This window comes from Pagrus major, chromosome 2 (genome assembly GCF_040436345.1).
Source record: "Pagrus major chromosome 2, Pma_NU_1.0".
Lineage (NCBI taxonomy): Eukaryota > Metazoa > Chordata > Actinopteri > Spariformes > Sparidae > Pagrus > Pagrus major.
In genome coordinates, this window is record NC_133216.1 from 20,329,164 (window position 1) to 20,345,914 (window position 16,751).

The 16,751-nt window shown below is 45.7% G+C and overlaps 1 protein-coding gene across 2 annotated transcripts; it reads left to right on the forward strand.

Annotated features, from left to right (window-relative positions):
- Positions 1 to 337: 337 nt before the first annotated feature.
- On the forward strand, positions 338 to 14,068 carry baz1b (bromodomain adjacent to zinc finger domain, 1B). Of its 2 annotated transcripts, none has more exons than XM_073483657.1 (21): positions 338 to 1,077; positions 2,293 to 2,409; positions 3,216 to 3,360; positions 3,519 to 3,711; positions 3,974 to 4,095; positions 4,283 to 4,480; positions 4,571 to 4,759; positions 4,878 to 6,192; positions 6,300 to 6,473; positions 6,654 to 6,792; positions 6,899 to 7,083; positions 7,338 to 7,452; positions 7,552 to 7,650; positions 7,882 to 8,059; positions 8,272 to 8,457; positions 8,605 to 8,752; positions 9,313 to 9,460; positions 9,798 to 9,913; positions 10,529 to 10,668; positions 10,803 to 10,909; positions 11,108 to 14,068. In XM_073483657.1, exons 1-21 carry the CDS (start codon positions 959 to 961, stop codon positions 11,823 to 11,825), a joined length of 4,851 nt encoding a protein of 1,616 aa, XP_073339758.1. In that variant the 5' UTR covers positions 338 to 958; the 3' UTR covers positions 11,826 to 14,068. The 2 variants fall into 2 exon arrangements, with proteins under 2 accessions (XP_073339758.1, XP_073339766.1); XM_073483665.1 differs by having other exon boundaries at positions 4,908 to 6,192.
- Positions 14,069 to 16,751: the final 2,683 nt, after the last annotated feature.

Below are 16,751 nucleotides of genomic sequence, written 5' to 3' on the forward strand. Positions count from 1 at the left end.
AGAGTCACGGATGCCACGTCACTTATCAACAAATACATTCTCAGCACACCACCGTGTGATTTAAGAAGATAATGTGTCTTTATTGTCATCAGCTGACCTCTAGTCTCCAATTTAATAGTCTGTGTGGGCGTGGTCAATGTGAAGGGGCCGCCCCAGACTCGCAACTGACAGCCGATATCAGCCAATGAGAGACTGTATCGGAACAATTCGACGAGGGCGCCTCGCTGAGGCAGCCAATGGCGGTCGAGAGAGGGCGGGGACGTGCATGCGACGCTGCCTGCTGCCGGGGAAACGGAGTACTGACGGTGTACGGAATTGTGCCGGTGGACTGGAAACTCCCGCCATTTCGACAAGGAATTAACCTCTTGATTGATCCAGGTTACTTTTTTTTTTCGTAATACTTCTTCACGCTGTTATCCGACAACAAGAAGCGCCGACAGCGCGGACATGCAGCCGGTGCAACTTGACTGAACGAGAGCAGGCCTAGTTTGCAAAGACTTGGGACCGTACAGCGCGCCAGACCTCCCGCTGAACTGAGCTTTGGCTGTTGCCGCGAGTTTGATTTCGGTGTGGTTTCTCATCCTTTCATGTTCATCCGGAGGAGCTAAAAGTTTCCCAACTATACCGAGAGACAAGTCCAGCAAGCAGTTTTACGTCCAGGACATTGTGTAAAACCAGCATGACACTGCTACTAGAGGAGAGAAGAAGGATGCGATGAGGCGGCTGCCAAGAAGTGCACTGTTATTGTTTTGCAACGAGATAGCAATCCAGCCTACTAGCTAGTCAGCTAGCTGCTACACGTTGAGTGCCGGGCCTGCCGGCGGTAACGTGAGACGTGCTAAGATATTTCGGGACACTTGGATACATGCTAAGGACATATTATTGTTTATTATTGTACTAGTCTGTCGCTAGAGGATTGATTTTTACCGTTGGCACCCGTGCCATCTGTGGATTGGAAATGGCACCGCTTTTAGGCCGGAAACCGTACCCACTGGCTAAGCCGCTAGCCGAACCACCAGGCCCGGGAGAGGAGGTGCACATCATCGAGCACACCAAGGAGGCCTTCAGGAACAAAGAGTATCCTTTAACATGATGCTGAGGCTCAGCCTCGACTTGTCGAGCCAGCCGGTGTGCTGTACATCAGGCTTTGTCTACCTGGCTTTATTGAAATTTACACAGTTACACGCACATGACTGTTAAAATGGCTAACGCGCCTAATTTTGACGCTTCCTGACATTTACCCTCATTTAAGTGTCTCCCGCATGTACACACTTTACACTCTGACAAGCTTGCTAGCAAGCTAATGTTCCGCTTTGCTAGCTAATGAACTCATTGTAGCTACGTGGCTAGCTCACTAAGCTAGCAAAAAACTAAGATTGTGTATGGCATATAGCGCATTTCTCGTGCTAAATTACATGTTGAGAGCTGTTAGAAGGCTTCCTTTCACGTTCAGCGTTTATGGCCCCGCTGTCAGCTAATAATGCTAGCAGGGTTAGCTAGCACGCTGCTAACGTTAGGTATCCCATTATGTCACAAAAGCCTGTCGTCTCGCCGAAGATGTTGCTCGGCGGGTTAGCTAGCTGTTAACGTTAGCACGCAACCCTCTTCAGAGTGAGCTAACTCTTAGCTACCGGCACATTTATGTTTTTAAGTTTGTCAAGAGAGGACAAGAGCTGCCCGAGAATGGTTTACTGATTCAGGAGAGCATTTAGGGGCAGATAGTTAGGTTATCTTCTGGTAGCTAGGCCACTTGACTCACTTTTATTGGTGTTGAAAGGAAAACTTTAAACGTCAGCAGTTCCTTAACAGAAAGCAAGATTGCGAAGCCAGTTATGACAGCTCAAAGTCACACGTAGCGTTCAAAGTGGGTTTTAGATCTGTGGAAAGTCTCTGTAAGTTCCTGCAGTGACATAGTTATGTTATTATTTTTGACTTTAACATCTAAATCTATCATCACTGCTCTAACAGCTATATGAACCACATGCCTCCCATCTAGAAATGTAGTTCATTTTATTGTTTTGGTTTTTACAATCCTCAAAGGCAGCAAAGTCCAACCTCAGGTACTCACAAGTTGTTTACTGCCCCCACTGAACTCTCCAGCTTCCCTCACCACCACCCCTGACCTGGATGCCCCTTGACCTTAAACTACTTTTTGAAATACCGACACAAGTCACACACGACTCGTCGACAGCGGACCGCGTATATCTCGCTTTTAATAAGTAAGCCGACGGCCAGGCGAGGAGGAACTGTTTACATGTGACTGTTGCAGGTTCCTTTACAAAACGTCCACAGAGAATACGAGGCACGCTTGCAGAGGTATGATGAGCGCATCTGGACGTGCAAGAGCACTGGGAGCAGCCAGCTCACACACAAAGAAGCATGGGAGGAGGAACAAGAAGTCACCGAACTGTTAGTATTGCATCTGAAGTTTGTGTGTTCGTGTTCACGATTTCATCCAACTAGTGAAATGAGGGCCGTTATGTAGCAGTCCACAGCCTTTCGGGGGGTTTTGTACAGACTGGTATGTATGGGTGTACCAGTTGATGCACAAGCACAGTAGTACAAACGGAAGAGCCATACTCTGTCAGTGAAGGTCACAAGGCACGCTGCTTTCCTACGATTGGATAAATCCGGTGCTCCTCCTCTCTTTCTATTTAGAGGGTGTGTGATTGAGTCATCCTTGAATCTGCACTGGCCTGGTGAGAGTTGTCTTATCCTGATCTCCCAAAGTGAAGGGCGTAGCATTTTTCAGAGAATTTTAACAGTTGAATGGATCTCTTTCAGCCCACTTATCACCAACCAGGTGTAGGTGTAATGTATGTATACGGGCTGTCTGCAAGAGGTATGTTAGCCGAACGACATCCCAAAGAGATGTCACATCATAGACGGCACAGAGCAGCGCCCAGCTGCCCAGAGCTCGAGTCACTGAGGATCACGAGCTGTATTTAAGCTCTGTCTAATTATATCAGCCAGGGGACTTTACTCCCCCCTGCTGGTCACTCAGCCCTCTGTGACCCTGTTATGTAATGCTCTGGTTCCAGTGATGAATGAATCACAGAAATTCAAACAATGTGAAAGACAGTGTGTCATGAATAGAGCGCATCACACCCATGAACATATTCAACGCTGCAAGATACAAACTATATTATACTCTACCTTCCTATGTTGTTTAGGATTTTTTCTTCTTCTAAGTATTGATCATGTTCTGTGTGCAGGCTTCAGGAGGAGTATCCCCAGTGGTTTGAGAAACCAGTTCTGGAGATGGTCCACCACAACACCGTGTCTTTAGACAAACTGGTGGAGATGGCCTGGGTTGAAATCCTCACCAAGTATGCTGTGGATGAAGAGTGTGACTTCCTGGTCAGTTTGACTTCTTAAATTTCACGTGTCTTTGCATTTTGATCTTATGAAGACAACAGAATGGATCACTCTCAACATCATCTTTAGAGGACCATAGAAAAATAATGTACTACAATAAAGTATGTCTTATGTGAATTAACGTTACTGTTTCACTTCAGGTGGGAAAAGACAAAAGTTTGCAAGTGAAGGTGGTGAAGATCCACCCGCTGGAGAATCCAGAGGGTGAGACAGCGGAGAAGAAGCTTGAAGGTGCCTGTGACTCTCCATCCAGCGACAAGGAGAACGCAAGTCAGGAGAACCAGAGGAAGGAACCTCCCCCCCGAGAGGAGGAGAACAGGAGGGAGAGCCTCAGTGAGTACCGAGTCAATACGTAAACAAACAAAAGAAGAGCTTTAAAGAACATAGAAAACGTCATGCGGTGCAGATGCAACCAAACTGGCTGTAGAATTATTATCAGTGGGGCCCGTCATATAACTGCAGTACAGGTGGATGTGTTGTTTCATAAAGCAGGCCTACAGCAGCGGGGGTTTCATGTTTTTTCACTATGTTTCTTTCTGATTTGGAAAATAAAGTCTCACATTTCTTGACATTACTTTGTTTGACTTCCTATCAGGTGACAGAGCACGACGTTCACCAAGGAAACTTCCCACTGCCATGAAGGAGGAGAAGAAGAAGTGGGTGATGCCCAAATTCCTTCCTCACAAGTACGACGTGAAGCTCATTAATGAGGACAAGGTTCGTATCTGCATCAGCAGTCAGCAAAAAGTGCTACTCTTCTGTATTTTCTGCGCTACAATTGAGGATTTTTGACATCCTTATCCATAACCCGTCTCTTGTATTTCCGTGTGTAGTTCGCGATCTTTTAAGGTTGACACAGACTTTGCATTTTGAAAGAAATTCATTAATCTTGTGTGCCTCATAGGTAATCAGTGACGTCCCAGCAGACAGTCTTTACAGAACGGAGCGCCCTCCAACCAAAGAGATCATGCGCTACTACATTAGGCACAACGCACTGAGGCTCGGCATGGGAGAGAGCGCTCCCTGGGTGGTTGAAGACGAGCTGGTGAAAAAGTTTAACCTGCCCAGCAAATTCAGTGACTTCCTTCTTGATCCCCACAAGGTAATTTACTCATTGTATTTTTAGCATGTTGCTTGATATAAAGGTCTCTCTCGTTCTTGGCTCACACTCTTTTTTTTTGCTTGTCTACAGTTTTTAGCAGAGAATCCCTCCGCAAAGCGTAAGAGCTTGACATCTCCAGAGGGTCGACCCAGCAAGAAGCTCAAGTCTCCTGACACGCCAGGAGAGGATTCAGGAAATGAGAAGGGAGAGAAGAAAAGGAGAAGGAAGAAGGACTCTTTAGGCATGCCTCTTAGTCCAACCATTTGGGGCCACATGCAGGTGAGCTGGCTTGTATGCACAGTGTCATGTCTCAGCTAAGATATTACTAGATTATTATGGGGTATACCTTTTTAAAGTTAAAGCTTTGCTTAATGGGCTCTTCTTGTCTGTATTTCAGAAAATAACAATGAATGGCTCCCCACTCAAGGTCAAGAACTCTGGGACTCCAAAGAAAGGTGAAGGCTCGGCTCCCTCCACCCCGAAATCCGGCAGGAAGTCAGGGGACAAGAAAGAAGGAAAGAGAGGTAGAAAGAGCGGCGACAAGAAACTCAACGTACTTAAAGCTTCTAAAAATGATGGCAAAGCTGGTACAAAGACACCAAAGATGAAGCAGATGACGCTGCTGCATTTGGCTAAGAGCACCCCCGCTGGGAGCCCGAAGAAGAGGGCCCGCAGTACGGGCATGGGTACGCCTAAACTGGGTAAGGCACTGCACCCTATGGCTCTCCACCTCCTCCGTTACTATAAGGAGAACAAGGGCAAAGAGGACAAAAAGAACTCCCTTTCCTGCCTCATCTCCAAGGCTGCAAAGACCTTGTCCCCAGATGATCGGGGCCGGCTGCCAGAGGAGCTCAAGGAGCTGGTGCAGAAACGCTGGGAGCTGCTGGAGCAAAAGAAGCGATGGAAGGCCATGAGTGAAGAAGAAAGGCAGGAAGAGATGAAGAAAAGGCGCGAGGAGGTCAAAGAGAAACTGCGGGAAAAGGCCAAGGAGAGGCGCGAGAAGGAGATGCTCGTCCGCCGCGAACAGTCTCGCAGATACGAAGACCAGGAGATCGAAGGTGGCAAGAACCTGCCGGCGTTCAAGCTCGTAGACATGCCAGAGGGGCTGCCTAACGCCTTGTTTGGTGATGTGGCTATGGTTGTGGACTTCCTTCATTGCTACGCAGGGCTGCTGATGCCGGATGACCAGTATCCCATCACAGCAGTGGCTCTGATGGAAGCACTGTCTGGTGAACGGTCTGGCTTCCTCTACCTGAACCGAGTGCTGGTGGTGCTCCTTCAGACACTGCTGCAGGATGAGCTGGCAGAAGGCTACAGCGAGCTCGACATGCCCTTATCCGAGATCCCCCTCACCATGCACTCTGCGTCGGAGCTGGCACGCTTGTGCTTGAGACCGTGTGACGCTCACGGTGAGGAGAGCGGCCAGGGCTCAGTCGAGTCAGGGGGTTTGGGGGGCTTCGATGATGTGGTGACCAGCGAGTTCTTGGAGAAGCTCGAGACGGTCGAGGTGTTTGAGCTGAGCCCTCAGGAGAAGGTGAATCTGCTGGTGGCACTGTGTCACCGCATACTCATGACATACTCGGTTGAAGACCACGTTGAGGCAAAGCAGCAACGGTCAGCTGAGCTGTGGAAGGAGCGTCTGGCAATGCTGAAAGAGGTCAATGACCGTAAGAAGGCCGAGAAGAAGAAGCAGAAGGAGATGGAGGGCAAAGGTAGGTGGTTACCACCAGAGAGCTTCACCACTGAGGAGATTTATTACTCTAATACTACAAGTTGATGCCACCATGTACATTTTTGTTCTATTTTTCTGTACTCAAAGGTGAGAAAAAGAAAGAAGGCGGCTCTAAGAAGGAGAGCAAAAAAGAAGTAAAGGTGGAGCCAAAAGTGGAGCCCGAGCCCGAGCCTGAGGACATGATCAGCACCGTGAAGAGCCGGCGGCTGATGTCCATGCAGGCCAAGAAGGACAAGGAGGAGATGGACAGACAGAACAAAGGTAAGATGTGGAGCAGTTAATCTATAAAAAAATGTAAGGTGATTTTGTTCTCTCAGTAGTTTCCCAACCCCTGAGTTCTTTAGTCATTTAGAGCAAAGCCAGATTGTTTATCTGTAATTATTACTACTGCTAAGTCCGAAACTGCTCACTCTTATTTGTTGCTATGTTATTCCCCCTCAGAGCGCATGGAGAAGGAGGCTGAAGAGGAGCGACTGCGTAGACAGAGGGCTGCTACAGAAAAGGCCTTTCAGGATGGTATCACCAAAGCCAGAAATGTCATGCGCCGGACGCCACTGGGTACGGACAGAAATCATAACAGGTCAGTGCTGCTCACAAACATTAAACGATTACACACAGATGAATGTACATGCTTTGAAAAATTAATGTAAATTCTAACCATGGTCTGCTGCGCGTTCTGTGTTCAGATACTGGCTCTTCTCTGACGTGGTTCCTGGTCTGTACATCGAGAAAGGATGGGTTAACGATAGCATAGACTACAACTTCACCCCTCCGCCTGAAGAAAAGCCAGCTGAGCCTGAGGAAAAACCAGCAGAGCCTGAGGTAGAAGAGGAAGAGGATGGTGGGTCGGCCGCTACTAACGAATCACAAGGTACAAAACCAGAAGTATAGAGCTGTAACTATTTATCGGTGGAAAGAAAATTAATGCAAACTGGTCTGATAATCAATCGTTAAACTTTATTAAATGTGAGGATTTGCTGCTTTCTGTCGTCATTTATGATTGATTGATGAAATAATATGCAGTTGCAGCCCTACTTAAGTATGTTAACGAATAATTAAAGAATAATGAAATCTGAACTGTTTTGAAGTTGAGAGAAGGTGTTTATTTACTGTTTTTGTTTGTAGGAGCTGAGAAGGACGACGGCAGCATAGATGGTGCTGTTAGTGAGGGAGCCCAGCAGGGAGCAGCAGTCGACATCTGTATAGAAACGACTGTTCCCAAGCAGGGACAGAACCTCTGGTAAGAGCTTTGTTTGTCCTTTTCTGTTCATCTTCTCTCATTTCTTTTCTTTTCTTTTTACACAATCGTTTGTTCTAATTTTTCTGTCTCTGAACGCAGGTTCGTATGTGACAACCCCGCTGAGCTGGAGGAACTGGTGGAAAGTCTTCATGCTCAGGGGGTCAGAGAGAGTGAACTGAGGGTGAAGATACAAAACAAGTGAGTGTACCCTATTTACTAGCAGCAGCTGCAAACTTGAAATAAATTGAATACAGAACTGCCAGAGCATTTACAAAAAAGTATGAACAATGCTGGTTTTACAAAAAAAGGAGACAAGAAGACCAATGCAGTGTCTCCCATCCACCCAGAAATTTGTGTTTTAAAGAAGTCAGCAGCAGCGATGGAGTAAATATGAAGCTGAACATAAAGGTGTCCCTCTCGTCTTTTCAGATACCAGGAAATCCTCCACTCCGTCCATCTGACCCGCAAGGCCAAACTGGGCCTCAGGACCTGCGACGGCTACGCTGAGCTGCTCAAGTACCTGCGCAGTGACATCCAGGAGGTGGCCTCACGACTGCAGAAGGGAGGTCTGGGATACCTGGATGACAACGTAGACATCGAAGAGCAGGTGATCATTTTGTCTCCCTACATACGATATTAGTAGATGTTAAATTTCAACACTGAGTATGAGAAGTGGTAGACTGTTTCTTTATCATATTCATCGGTTGTAGGCATAAAACATAAATTTGAGGTCTAAATCAGGTTTGTTTGCATATTAACAACATGTGTCACTGAAGTGTTACTGATTTTATAGCTCTTGTACTAATTCTCTCCTCACAGATGAAAGACATGGAGAGCCTGAAAGACTTCGGCGAGTGCATCATCACCATTCAGGCCTGTGTAATCAAAAAGTTCCTGCAGGGATTCATGGCCCCCAAACAGAAGAAGAAGAAAAAGCACGTGGGGGAAGAGAGCAGTAAGGCTGAAGAGGTGGACGAGGAGAAGAGACTGGCAGAAGAGGCCCGGGTAAGAGAGCGGAGCTGCAGTGTTTAAAGTTTCAATAAAGAAGCTGAGACACACGGCAGACTAACATTCAAATGAAGCTACCCCTACTGGACTCTCTTCATGTAATGTTCTGCTGATTTTAAACGAGTCTGGCCTTCTTCCTCTTAGGTAGCGACAGCGGTAGAGAAGTGGAAAACAGCTATCCGAGAGGCCCAGACGTTTTCCCGCATGCATGTCCTGCTGGGAATGTTGGACGCCTGCATAAAGTGGGACATGTCTGCCGAGAACGCTCGCTGCAAAGTCTGTCGCAGGAAAGGTAAGGACAGTCTTCAACTGCTGTCCCACTCATTTGGTCTCAAAGTGAGGAATTAGCTCTAAATAAAGTTTAGTACATAACAGGGTTTTAGCAGCAAGTGAGGGCATTATTCCTTTATTGATACAGACAGAGATTTGTTGTAACTTGGCTTTCTCTCTCAGTACAACAACCAGTCTTTACTATGAGGTGTGCTGGATGTTTGAGTTGCAGTTTGGTGGTCTCCTGCTCCCTGTCTAGTGCTCAGGCAGAACCCGTCTGTGCTGAAGCTGATGGAGTCTAAGCCCAGATCCAAACAGGGCAGCAGCAGCCGGCTCAGAGCACAACAGACTAGTAGTGTCAGGCAGGTCTACATAAAGAGCCAGCGGCCCCGCAGGCCAGCAGGTGAACCTGTAGCGATAAGACGACAACACAAACTTAAACACGGGGAAAATGTTCAAGAAGAACTGTGACAAGCAGAAAAATAAAACAGGAAGGATAAAAGTGAGGGATAAATTGTAGGTAAAACTAGGAAAATTACTGAAACACAGCTCAGTTTTATGATAAATATTGATCTCTTCCAGGCGATGATGAGAAACTCATCCTCTGTGACGAGTGCAACAAGGCCTTCCACCTGTTCTGTCTGCGACCGGCACTGTACCGCATTCCTGTCGGAGAGTGGCGGTGCCCGGCCTGCCAGCCCACTGTTGCCAGACGTGGCTCCCGCTCAAGGTAACTGTCCGCCTCACACATTTCAGTTGTCTCGGTCCTCTATTGTCCATATAAACTGTTCTGCTACATCAGGGATAATGAGAGTAATTGTTAGCTGCATCCTTAATAAAAAGTATATATTTATATTAGATTGTCGTAACTATAACAGGTGATGCAATCACAGAAATGAATGCTTCACATACCATTAAAAAGCATTTGCAGTAACAATCTGTACGACCAAAATGTTCCCCAATTTAACAAAACCTCTACAGTAAACTTTCCTCTTCTCTAACTACAGACCATGTTCAGTCTTCATCATTCGTGTCAAGATTTTTGATTGTTAAACTCTCCGTTGCAGAAACTACAACCAGGACACAGACGAAGAAGAGGATGAGGAGGAGTCCGAAGAGGAGGACTCTGAGGAGGATGAAGAGGATGAGGAAGAGAATGACTACAAAGCCATGGGGCACAGCTGTGAGTATCGGCGAGAGATAATTAAGTCCAGGTTTCACCAAGTCGTCTGAGTGTGTGAGTTTCTCTGCTCCATCCAGGATATCGTTCACATTTTTGTAAGAAAAACTGCCGCAAAACAAAAAAAGAGGTCACATTCTTGGGCACTCGGGTTGGTTTTGGGAAAATTGGGGATCTTTTGCGACGAAGGCTGGGAATGAGAGGAATGCTGACGGGGAATTTCAGTCGCTGTCTCTATTGTCTGTGTGTTGTCATGTAGCACAGCTCAGGTCTGGACCTTTGCTTTGAAGCTGTGTCTCACTCTGGCTTCACTCAGAGTATGTGGCAGGATGATCCCCTCTGTCGGCTCAAGCCTGCACCGCAACCATTAAGGAAGTTTATGCATCGATGATGAATAGTAATGCACCTAAGAACACATTAATGGGTGTACAGCACAACATTTACTGCTCTCAATAGTCAATCGACACAGTTTTGCAGAGTGCACCTATCGGGAATGATTGAATAAACATCACTTTTCAAACAAAAACACAATTATTCTAATTAAAATTAACAGTACATTTTCGTGACAGGTGTAAAATGTCTTGTTGTCCTGATCACCTCTCCATTATTTCTCTACAGTGAGACCAAGGAAGAAGAACAAGCAGAACTCATCTCGGCAGAAAACCTCCAAAAGTAAATCCAAGAAGCCGTCGTCTTCAAGTAGTCAGAGCAGCAAACAAAAGACCGGCCCCAACAGCCCCGCGGACATCGACGAACTGGTAAGAAACAACCAGCCCACTCACAATAGAAAAGAGAAATGGAATACACTTGTGACAGGAACTGATGTATGCGTCATAGACTTACAGTAATTTGTGTCTGCAGAATAAAATCAGTTTTTGTATTATTGGTGCAGGTGCGACAGAGTTCCCAATCCGGAGTGCGCAGGCAGGCGCTGGAGCTGGAGAGATGTGAGGAGATCCTCAAGAAACTGACCAAATTTCGCTACAGCTGGCCCTTCAGGTGAGCTAAGAACATCGCCTGTTGTGTTATTAATGACTGTGGAGCAGCAACAATGTACGATGGCATTAAAAAGAGACACTGAAAGATTAAGATAAACTAGAGTTTGTACAAACCTTAAACCAGATGTCATTATAAAAACTCAGTGTTGTCACAGTCATCACACTAAACATCTCTTACCTCATGCTTCTCTTCGTACAGGGAGCCTGTGTCCCCGGAGGAGGCTGAAGACTACCTGGACATCATCTCCCAGCCAATGGATTTCCAGACGATGCTGGGGAAGTTCAGTCAGGGCTCGTATCGTCACGCCCAGGACTTCCTGGAAGACATAAAACTGGTCTTCTCCAACGCAGAGGAGTACAACCAGCAGGGCAGCACCGTGCTCTCCTGCATGGTCAAGACGGAGCAGTCGTTCACCGAGCTGCTCCAGAAGCTTCTGCCCGGCCTCAACTACCTCCGCCGGCGCTCGCGCAAACGCGTCAGCCAGGCCCCTGCTACATCCGAAGAGGAGGAGGAGGAAGAAGAGGAAGAAGAGGAGGAGGAAGAGGAGGAGGATGATGATGAGCAGGAAGAGGAACCGAAGAAGAAGATGCAGAATGGCAAATCGAACAGGAAGAAGGCCAGTAACGGTCGGGGAAGGAGGGACGAGGAGAGCGAGAGTGAGGAGGAGGATGAGGAAAATCAGGAGGAAGAGGAAGAGGAGGAGGAGGAGGAGGATGATGATGATGATGGCAGGAGGAGGAGTAAGCGGACCTCTGCCACCTCAGGCAAGAAGGATTACAGGGAGCCGGATAGCGACGGCGAGCGGGACACACGGAGGACTCGTCAGCGGCGTAGCCGGGACGACACCGCGGAGGCGAGCAGCGACGAGGAGCGGTCCAGCCAGCAGCGACATTCCAAGAGACAGAAGCGCTCGTGAAGTTCAGGGTGATTTTTGTTTCTCTTTTGTTTCTTGTGGTAAATCTTTGCTTTAAAATTTCTTTCCTGCTCTTCTAAAAAACGATCAAGAGCGCTCCTCCTCCTCCTCCTCGTACAACCAGCGGGGGACTTAAACCTCAGAAGGACTTTTATGTGTTATTGAAAATTTTTGTTCATATTTTGAAAAAAGAAAACTGATTTATATTTGTAACATGTTTAATATTGGTGATGCTTTTTATTATTTTTTTCCAAACCAAGAAAAACGAGACATTTGAGATAAAGGAGAGGTCCTCATAGCTCTTAAGACTCTTTGATTTTTGAATTTCAGTTCCAAAGTTGACAACCTCACACACAGATGTGTAATTTGACTTAAAATGTTGTCCTGTGAACTGCTGTTTTTTTTTTTTAAACATTTGCGCTCCCCAAACACCAGTACAGTGTAATCAGAGGTCTGTCGTCACACGTAGTCCAGCCATCACGTCACTGGGGGTGTTTTTCAGGATTAGTAAATCCAGCTGTAATACGTTTGTCCCACTCACATCTCTGTCACAAGCCATTGTTGTTTCATTGACTTAAAAGTACTTCTTGTTGAAGAGATGGTGTCCATGTAGCTAGGAATCCCTTCTTTGCTTAAAAACTGTGCTGATGGCTGATATGAAATGTTCCTGTCACCTGTAAATCTCTCTTTACTACGAAGCATCTTGACACCAAGATTATCTTTGGTCGGATGCGAGTCTATAGATAAACATGATAGGATTTTACTAGTTGTAGTATTATTTTTTTTTTGTGTTTTTCCAGCCCAGGCTCAGATTTATAGTCTGGGTTGAGACTGCAGATCACACATGTAGTCTCCTCACTTTAGTGCAAAAACACAACTTTCACCTCAGCTCTTGATGCCAAGGTGTTTTCAAAAACGGGGACCCCAACCCGGCGTCTCGTTCTTGGCGGCGTAGAGCTGAGCAGCCTTTCCTCCTCCTCTGCAGTGCCCTGCCACTTTAAAAGAACCGGTACCTCAATGCTCCGTCAGTTTGCACACCGCCGCCTGTGTAAAGTGCACCTATTATGCCAGCAGCTGCAGGACCAGACTTTATTGAAATTATGTGCATAAACATTTGTAAACAGTGTTTAAAAACAACAAATGTGACGTTTGTTAAGAAAAAATGGGCATTTTTGAATATTTGATATTTTTTGCACATTTTATTTGGTATTGTAAATGATAACTTGTTCAGTCGATCTTAATCAAATCCAATAAATTGCAAAGGTTTAAAACCAGGGCTCTCCTAGTGGATGCAGAGAACATGTCAGAGTCATTTTTTATTTTATTTTGTAGCATCAATGACACAAACGGCTGCTCGGAGGCTCGTGAAGATTTCCCTGCTTGTTCCTGGTTCAGTCACCAGGTGGTGCTCTACTTCTGCGCTGAATACTTTTTGCCCCGGCGCTGTTTGCTGGTTCTGGTGCAACACCTGACTCCCACAGGGGGGAAGCTTCACAGTGCTGAAGGATTTTTGGCTCTTTTAACTTGCTTTATAATAACTTCTGCACACTGCGCATGAAAACTGCTGCAGCTAATTGATTTGATTATCACACACCCACTAAATGAAAACCTTTTTGACTGTGCAGAAGCTCCTGCAGTTTGTGGCGAGGTTGCCAGCAACGTGTATGTATATGTGTATATATACAGTATATATACTGATGAGGCAGTGGTTGGTTTTCCCTCTTCTGTCTGTATTGTGCTGTGCTTGTTCTCCTGTGTTTCTCTAGTGCTGTTATCATCCAAGACTTTACTGATTTCATCTGGCCACTTATTTGTTTCCCCCTCTTTTATCTGTTTGAATTCGGCTTTGACATGATTGACGTTTGTTAAAAATCACCGTCACAAAGGTGATCGCAGCCCTCGAGTTGAGACCTGACTGTAAATGCTTTCTTTGTTCTCGGAGGAACTGCAAAAGTCTTTTACACTTCCTTTTTTTATATATATATTTATAGTCTCTAAAGCAGGGTTTGGGCAGGTTTAGAGGATTCACATGTAAAGAATTTCCAATAAAGGCCATGGACGAAGACCGTAGTTCTCCCTGTTTTATTTGTGTTGAGCTGATGAGCATCCCCGGGTCGGACTGACACACATCACTGCCATCTGTAAACCTTGTGAAAAGACAATAAACGGGGAGGGAAACGGGTTAGCCGTGACCGCCGACTGATGTCTAATTTTACTTTTTAATAAAATATCGAACAGTTTTCTTACTCTCTGGTGTGGACCCTTTTCTCACAAACATCTGCATCTTCCAATAGAAGCCAAGATAGCTACAAATGTGGTGCATTGAAGCCAAAAACTGACATTACACAACATGAACAGCTTCATTATTCACAGAGAAGGATGAGCAAGTTTGGACTGAAACTGTTCCATGAAAACACTTCAGTGGAAAAGGTGAAGCTGACAGTTGTTTGATCTTAATTACACAGGTCAGGCTCTGTGTGCTGGTCGAAAATCACTTGGTGTCGAAGTGTAAGATCCAACAGGAAAATCTGAGGACGCAAAGAATGTTTAGACACAAGAAACATTAAATATTTACACAAGGCTGTGATAGTGTCTAGACCGCCCCTGAATGTGGCTTCTGGACCAAAATAATAACCTTGTTGCACTCGAAGCCAAAGTGAGGATTGTTTCCGTGATGTATGGAGCCGAGGAGAGTGCAAGGAGGACAGTAAGATCTTATGAAATATCTCCTGAGGTGCTGACAGCCTCTGAGCCATCTGTAACTTGGAAACAGGTGTAGAGGCTAAGATGGATCAGAGTAAAGGTCAGGGATGTGGAAAGTCAGTGGAAACGTAGCACTTGATTAGTGGAGCAGCTGCATTCAAACCTAAAATGATGTTTAGTTTACGATTTATCGTCCTTTTCATCATTTATGATTATTATTGTATTAATTAGAGGGAATGGGAGGGCTGTCATTATGAGCCAGAGAAGAAGAAAGAGGCTGCAGGTCTGTGATTTTGACCCACAAGACAAGATGGCAGATTGAGGACGTTATGAGTCACGAGTCCCGAGGCGCTGCAGCTTCTTTGTTGTTATTTCTGAGACTATATGCTGACTGAATCGATGCGACAGTTTTGGTGGCAGACTGGTTGGGGAAATGGTGCCAAAACCAATTGCTATACACCAAAATGAACTCCTGAGCGAACTTGTGATGAACCCTGAGAAGTGCATCACTTTGCTCTTAGGAGGCTCAGACTCAACAATAAAATACAATTCAGTCTTGATATATTAACTTTAAGATGTTTGCTGGATCTAATTCTCCAAACTCTGGACTTGAAGTCTGGTTCAGTCCTCACACGGTGCGTCCTACGCAGTGAAACATAGTTGAGACATGCATTAATCACCCTACTCTTACTCCCTGATGAGGTAGAAGAAATCAGTGACTGTACATGCTGCAGTGTAACACAAAGGCGCTCCTGAGTTTCTACAGGAAATGCAGAACTTTGTCTAACAGTTTGGTTAAAATGACCAAATACCTGCAGAGGTAGTAACATTATCATTAGCCTCAGCTGTAATCTGCTTTTAGTGCTAATGAGGAAATGTTAGCATGCTAACACCCTAAACTGAGATGGTTATTATAGCCTACTACCATGAAAAAGTATGTTACCATCATCACCGTGAGCAAATTAGCTTGTTAACATTGTCACTATGGGCAGATTAGCTTGTTAGCATTGTCACCATGAGCAAATTAGCTTGTTGTAGACAAAAACAGAGCTAAAAGAAGAGTGAATGATGAGGTTGCTCTGTCACTGTTGGATGTGTAAATAAGCTGCAAATGTTGCAACTTTGCATTTCTTTAAGCGACATTTTCATTTTATCTTGTGATAATGCTGTGATTATGCTCTAGCTAGGTTTAGGCACAAAAACCAGTTGGTTAGGGTTCAGAAAACATCATGTTTTAGCTTAAAATACCCGTTTCAGTCGCCATCTCCCAACTTCCTGTAAAAAATATGTTTTTTGTCGCCACAAACAAGACTGGAAATTGTCCAGCAGTCTCTCTTTAAAAATACGCAGGAGTTTCTCAATTACAGATGTTGAAACGCAGTCTCGAACTGCGGTCACTGGCTTGGCAGCCTTCTCGCCTTTAACCTAATCGGCTCCTCCACCTCCAGATGTGACTGTCTGGACATGAACATTTAAATATGGTATGTGTGTATGTATGGTAATGTGTCTGGATGCATTCGACTGAACTACTATAAATATCACACATAGATCCATGTTGCCTCTGCTATTACATCACAAAGTCTGACCTGGCAGGTTAAAGCAGGAGCAGCAGAAGCAGGTGCTCCTGCTCTCTAACAAGCAAACACTGGCCTTGCGTTGACTAATCTTTGAACCCTGTGCAAACTGACAGCAGCAGTGTATGACCGAGCCATCCACGGAGAGCGTGGAGCAACCCACCCAGCAAATATTTACCTCAGGTCCAAGTCGGTGCAGAGGGCATCTGGCAAGGAACGAGTTTGTTTCTCGCTCACGCTCTGCCAGACATGATGTACGAAACACTGTCCCGCTCCTTTTAGCTCTCTGGATATTAGTATTTAATTGATAAAATAAAATCAGCTGCCGGAAAATAACATCTTTGGTGTCTTTATGGTGATAGAGTTTATGTCACAACACTGAAGCTGCTCTGAAGGCTTGTGGTGGCTCCACGCCTTCCTGAGACTCCCACAATCACCCTGAGATGACTCTGGAGATCAAATCTTTATAAACATCTTCCTCCATGTCGAACAGGTCTTCAAGCCCGAGGTGACATTACACTGAGAGCTGCTCGCTGCGTGTTTTTTTGACACCTGTCCCACAGGTGCCGTGACACAGCGAGTCGAGCTCTCCCGCTGGAGTCGGCGTTGCGGTGCATGAAGCAGCAAACTGGATTTGTGTCACATCACGGCG

Coding starts and splice junctions, on each gene's coding strand:
- baz1b (XM_073483657.1), top strand. CDS start 959: ATGGCACCGCTTTTAGGCCGGAAACCGTACCCACTGGCTAAGCCGCTA. Junction 1,078..2,292: donor GAGGCCTTCAGGAACAAAGA/GTATCCTTTAAC, acceptor AAACGTCCACAG/AGAATACGAGGCACGCTTGC. Junction 7,084..7,337: donor CGCTACTAACGAATCACAAG/GTACAAAACCAG, acceptor TTTTGTTTGTAG/GAGCTGAGAAGGACGACGGC.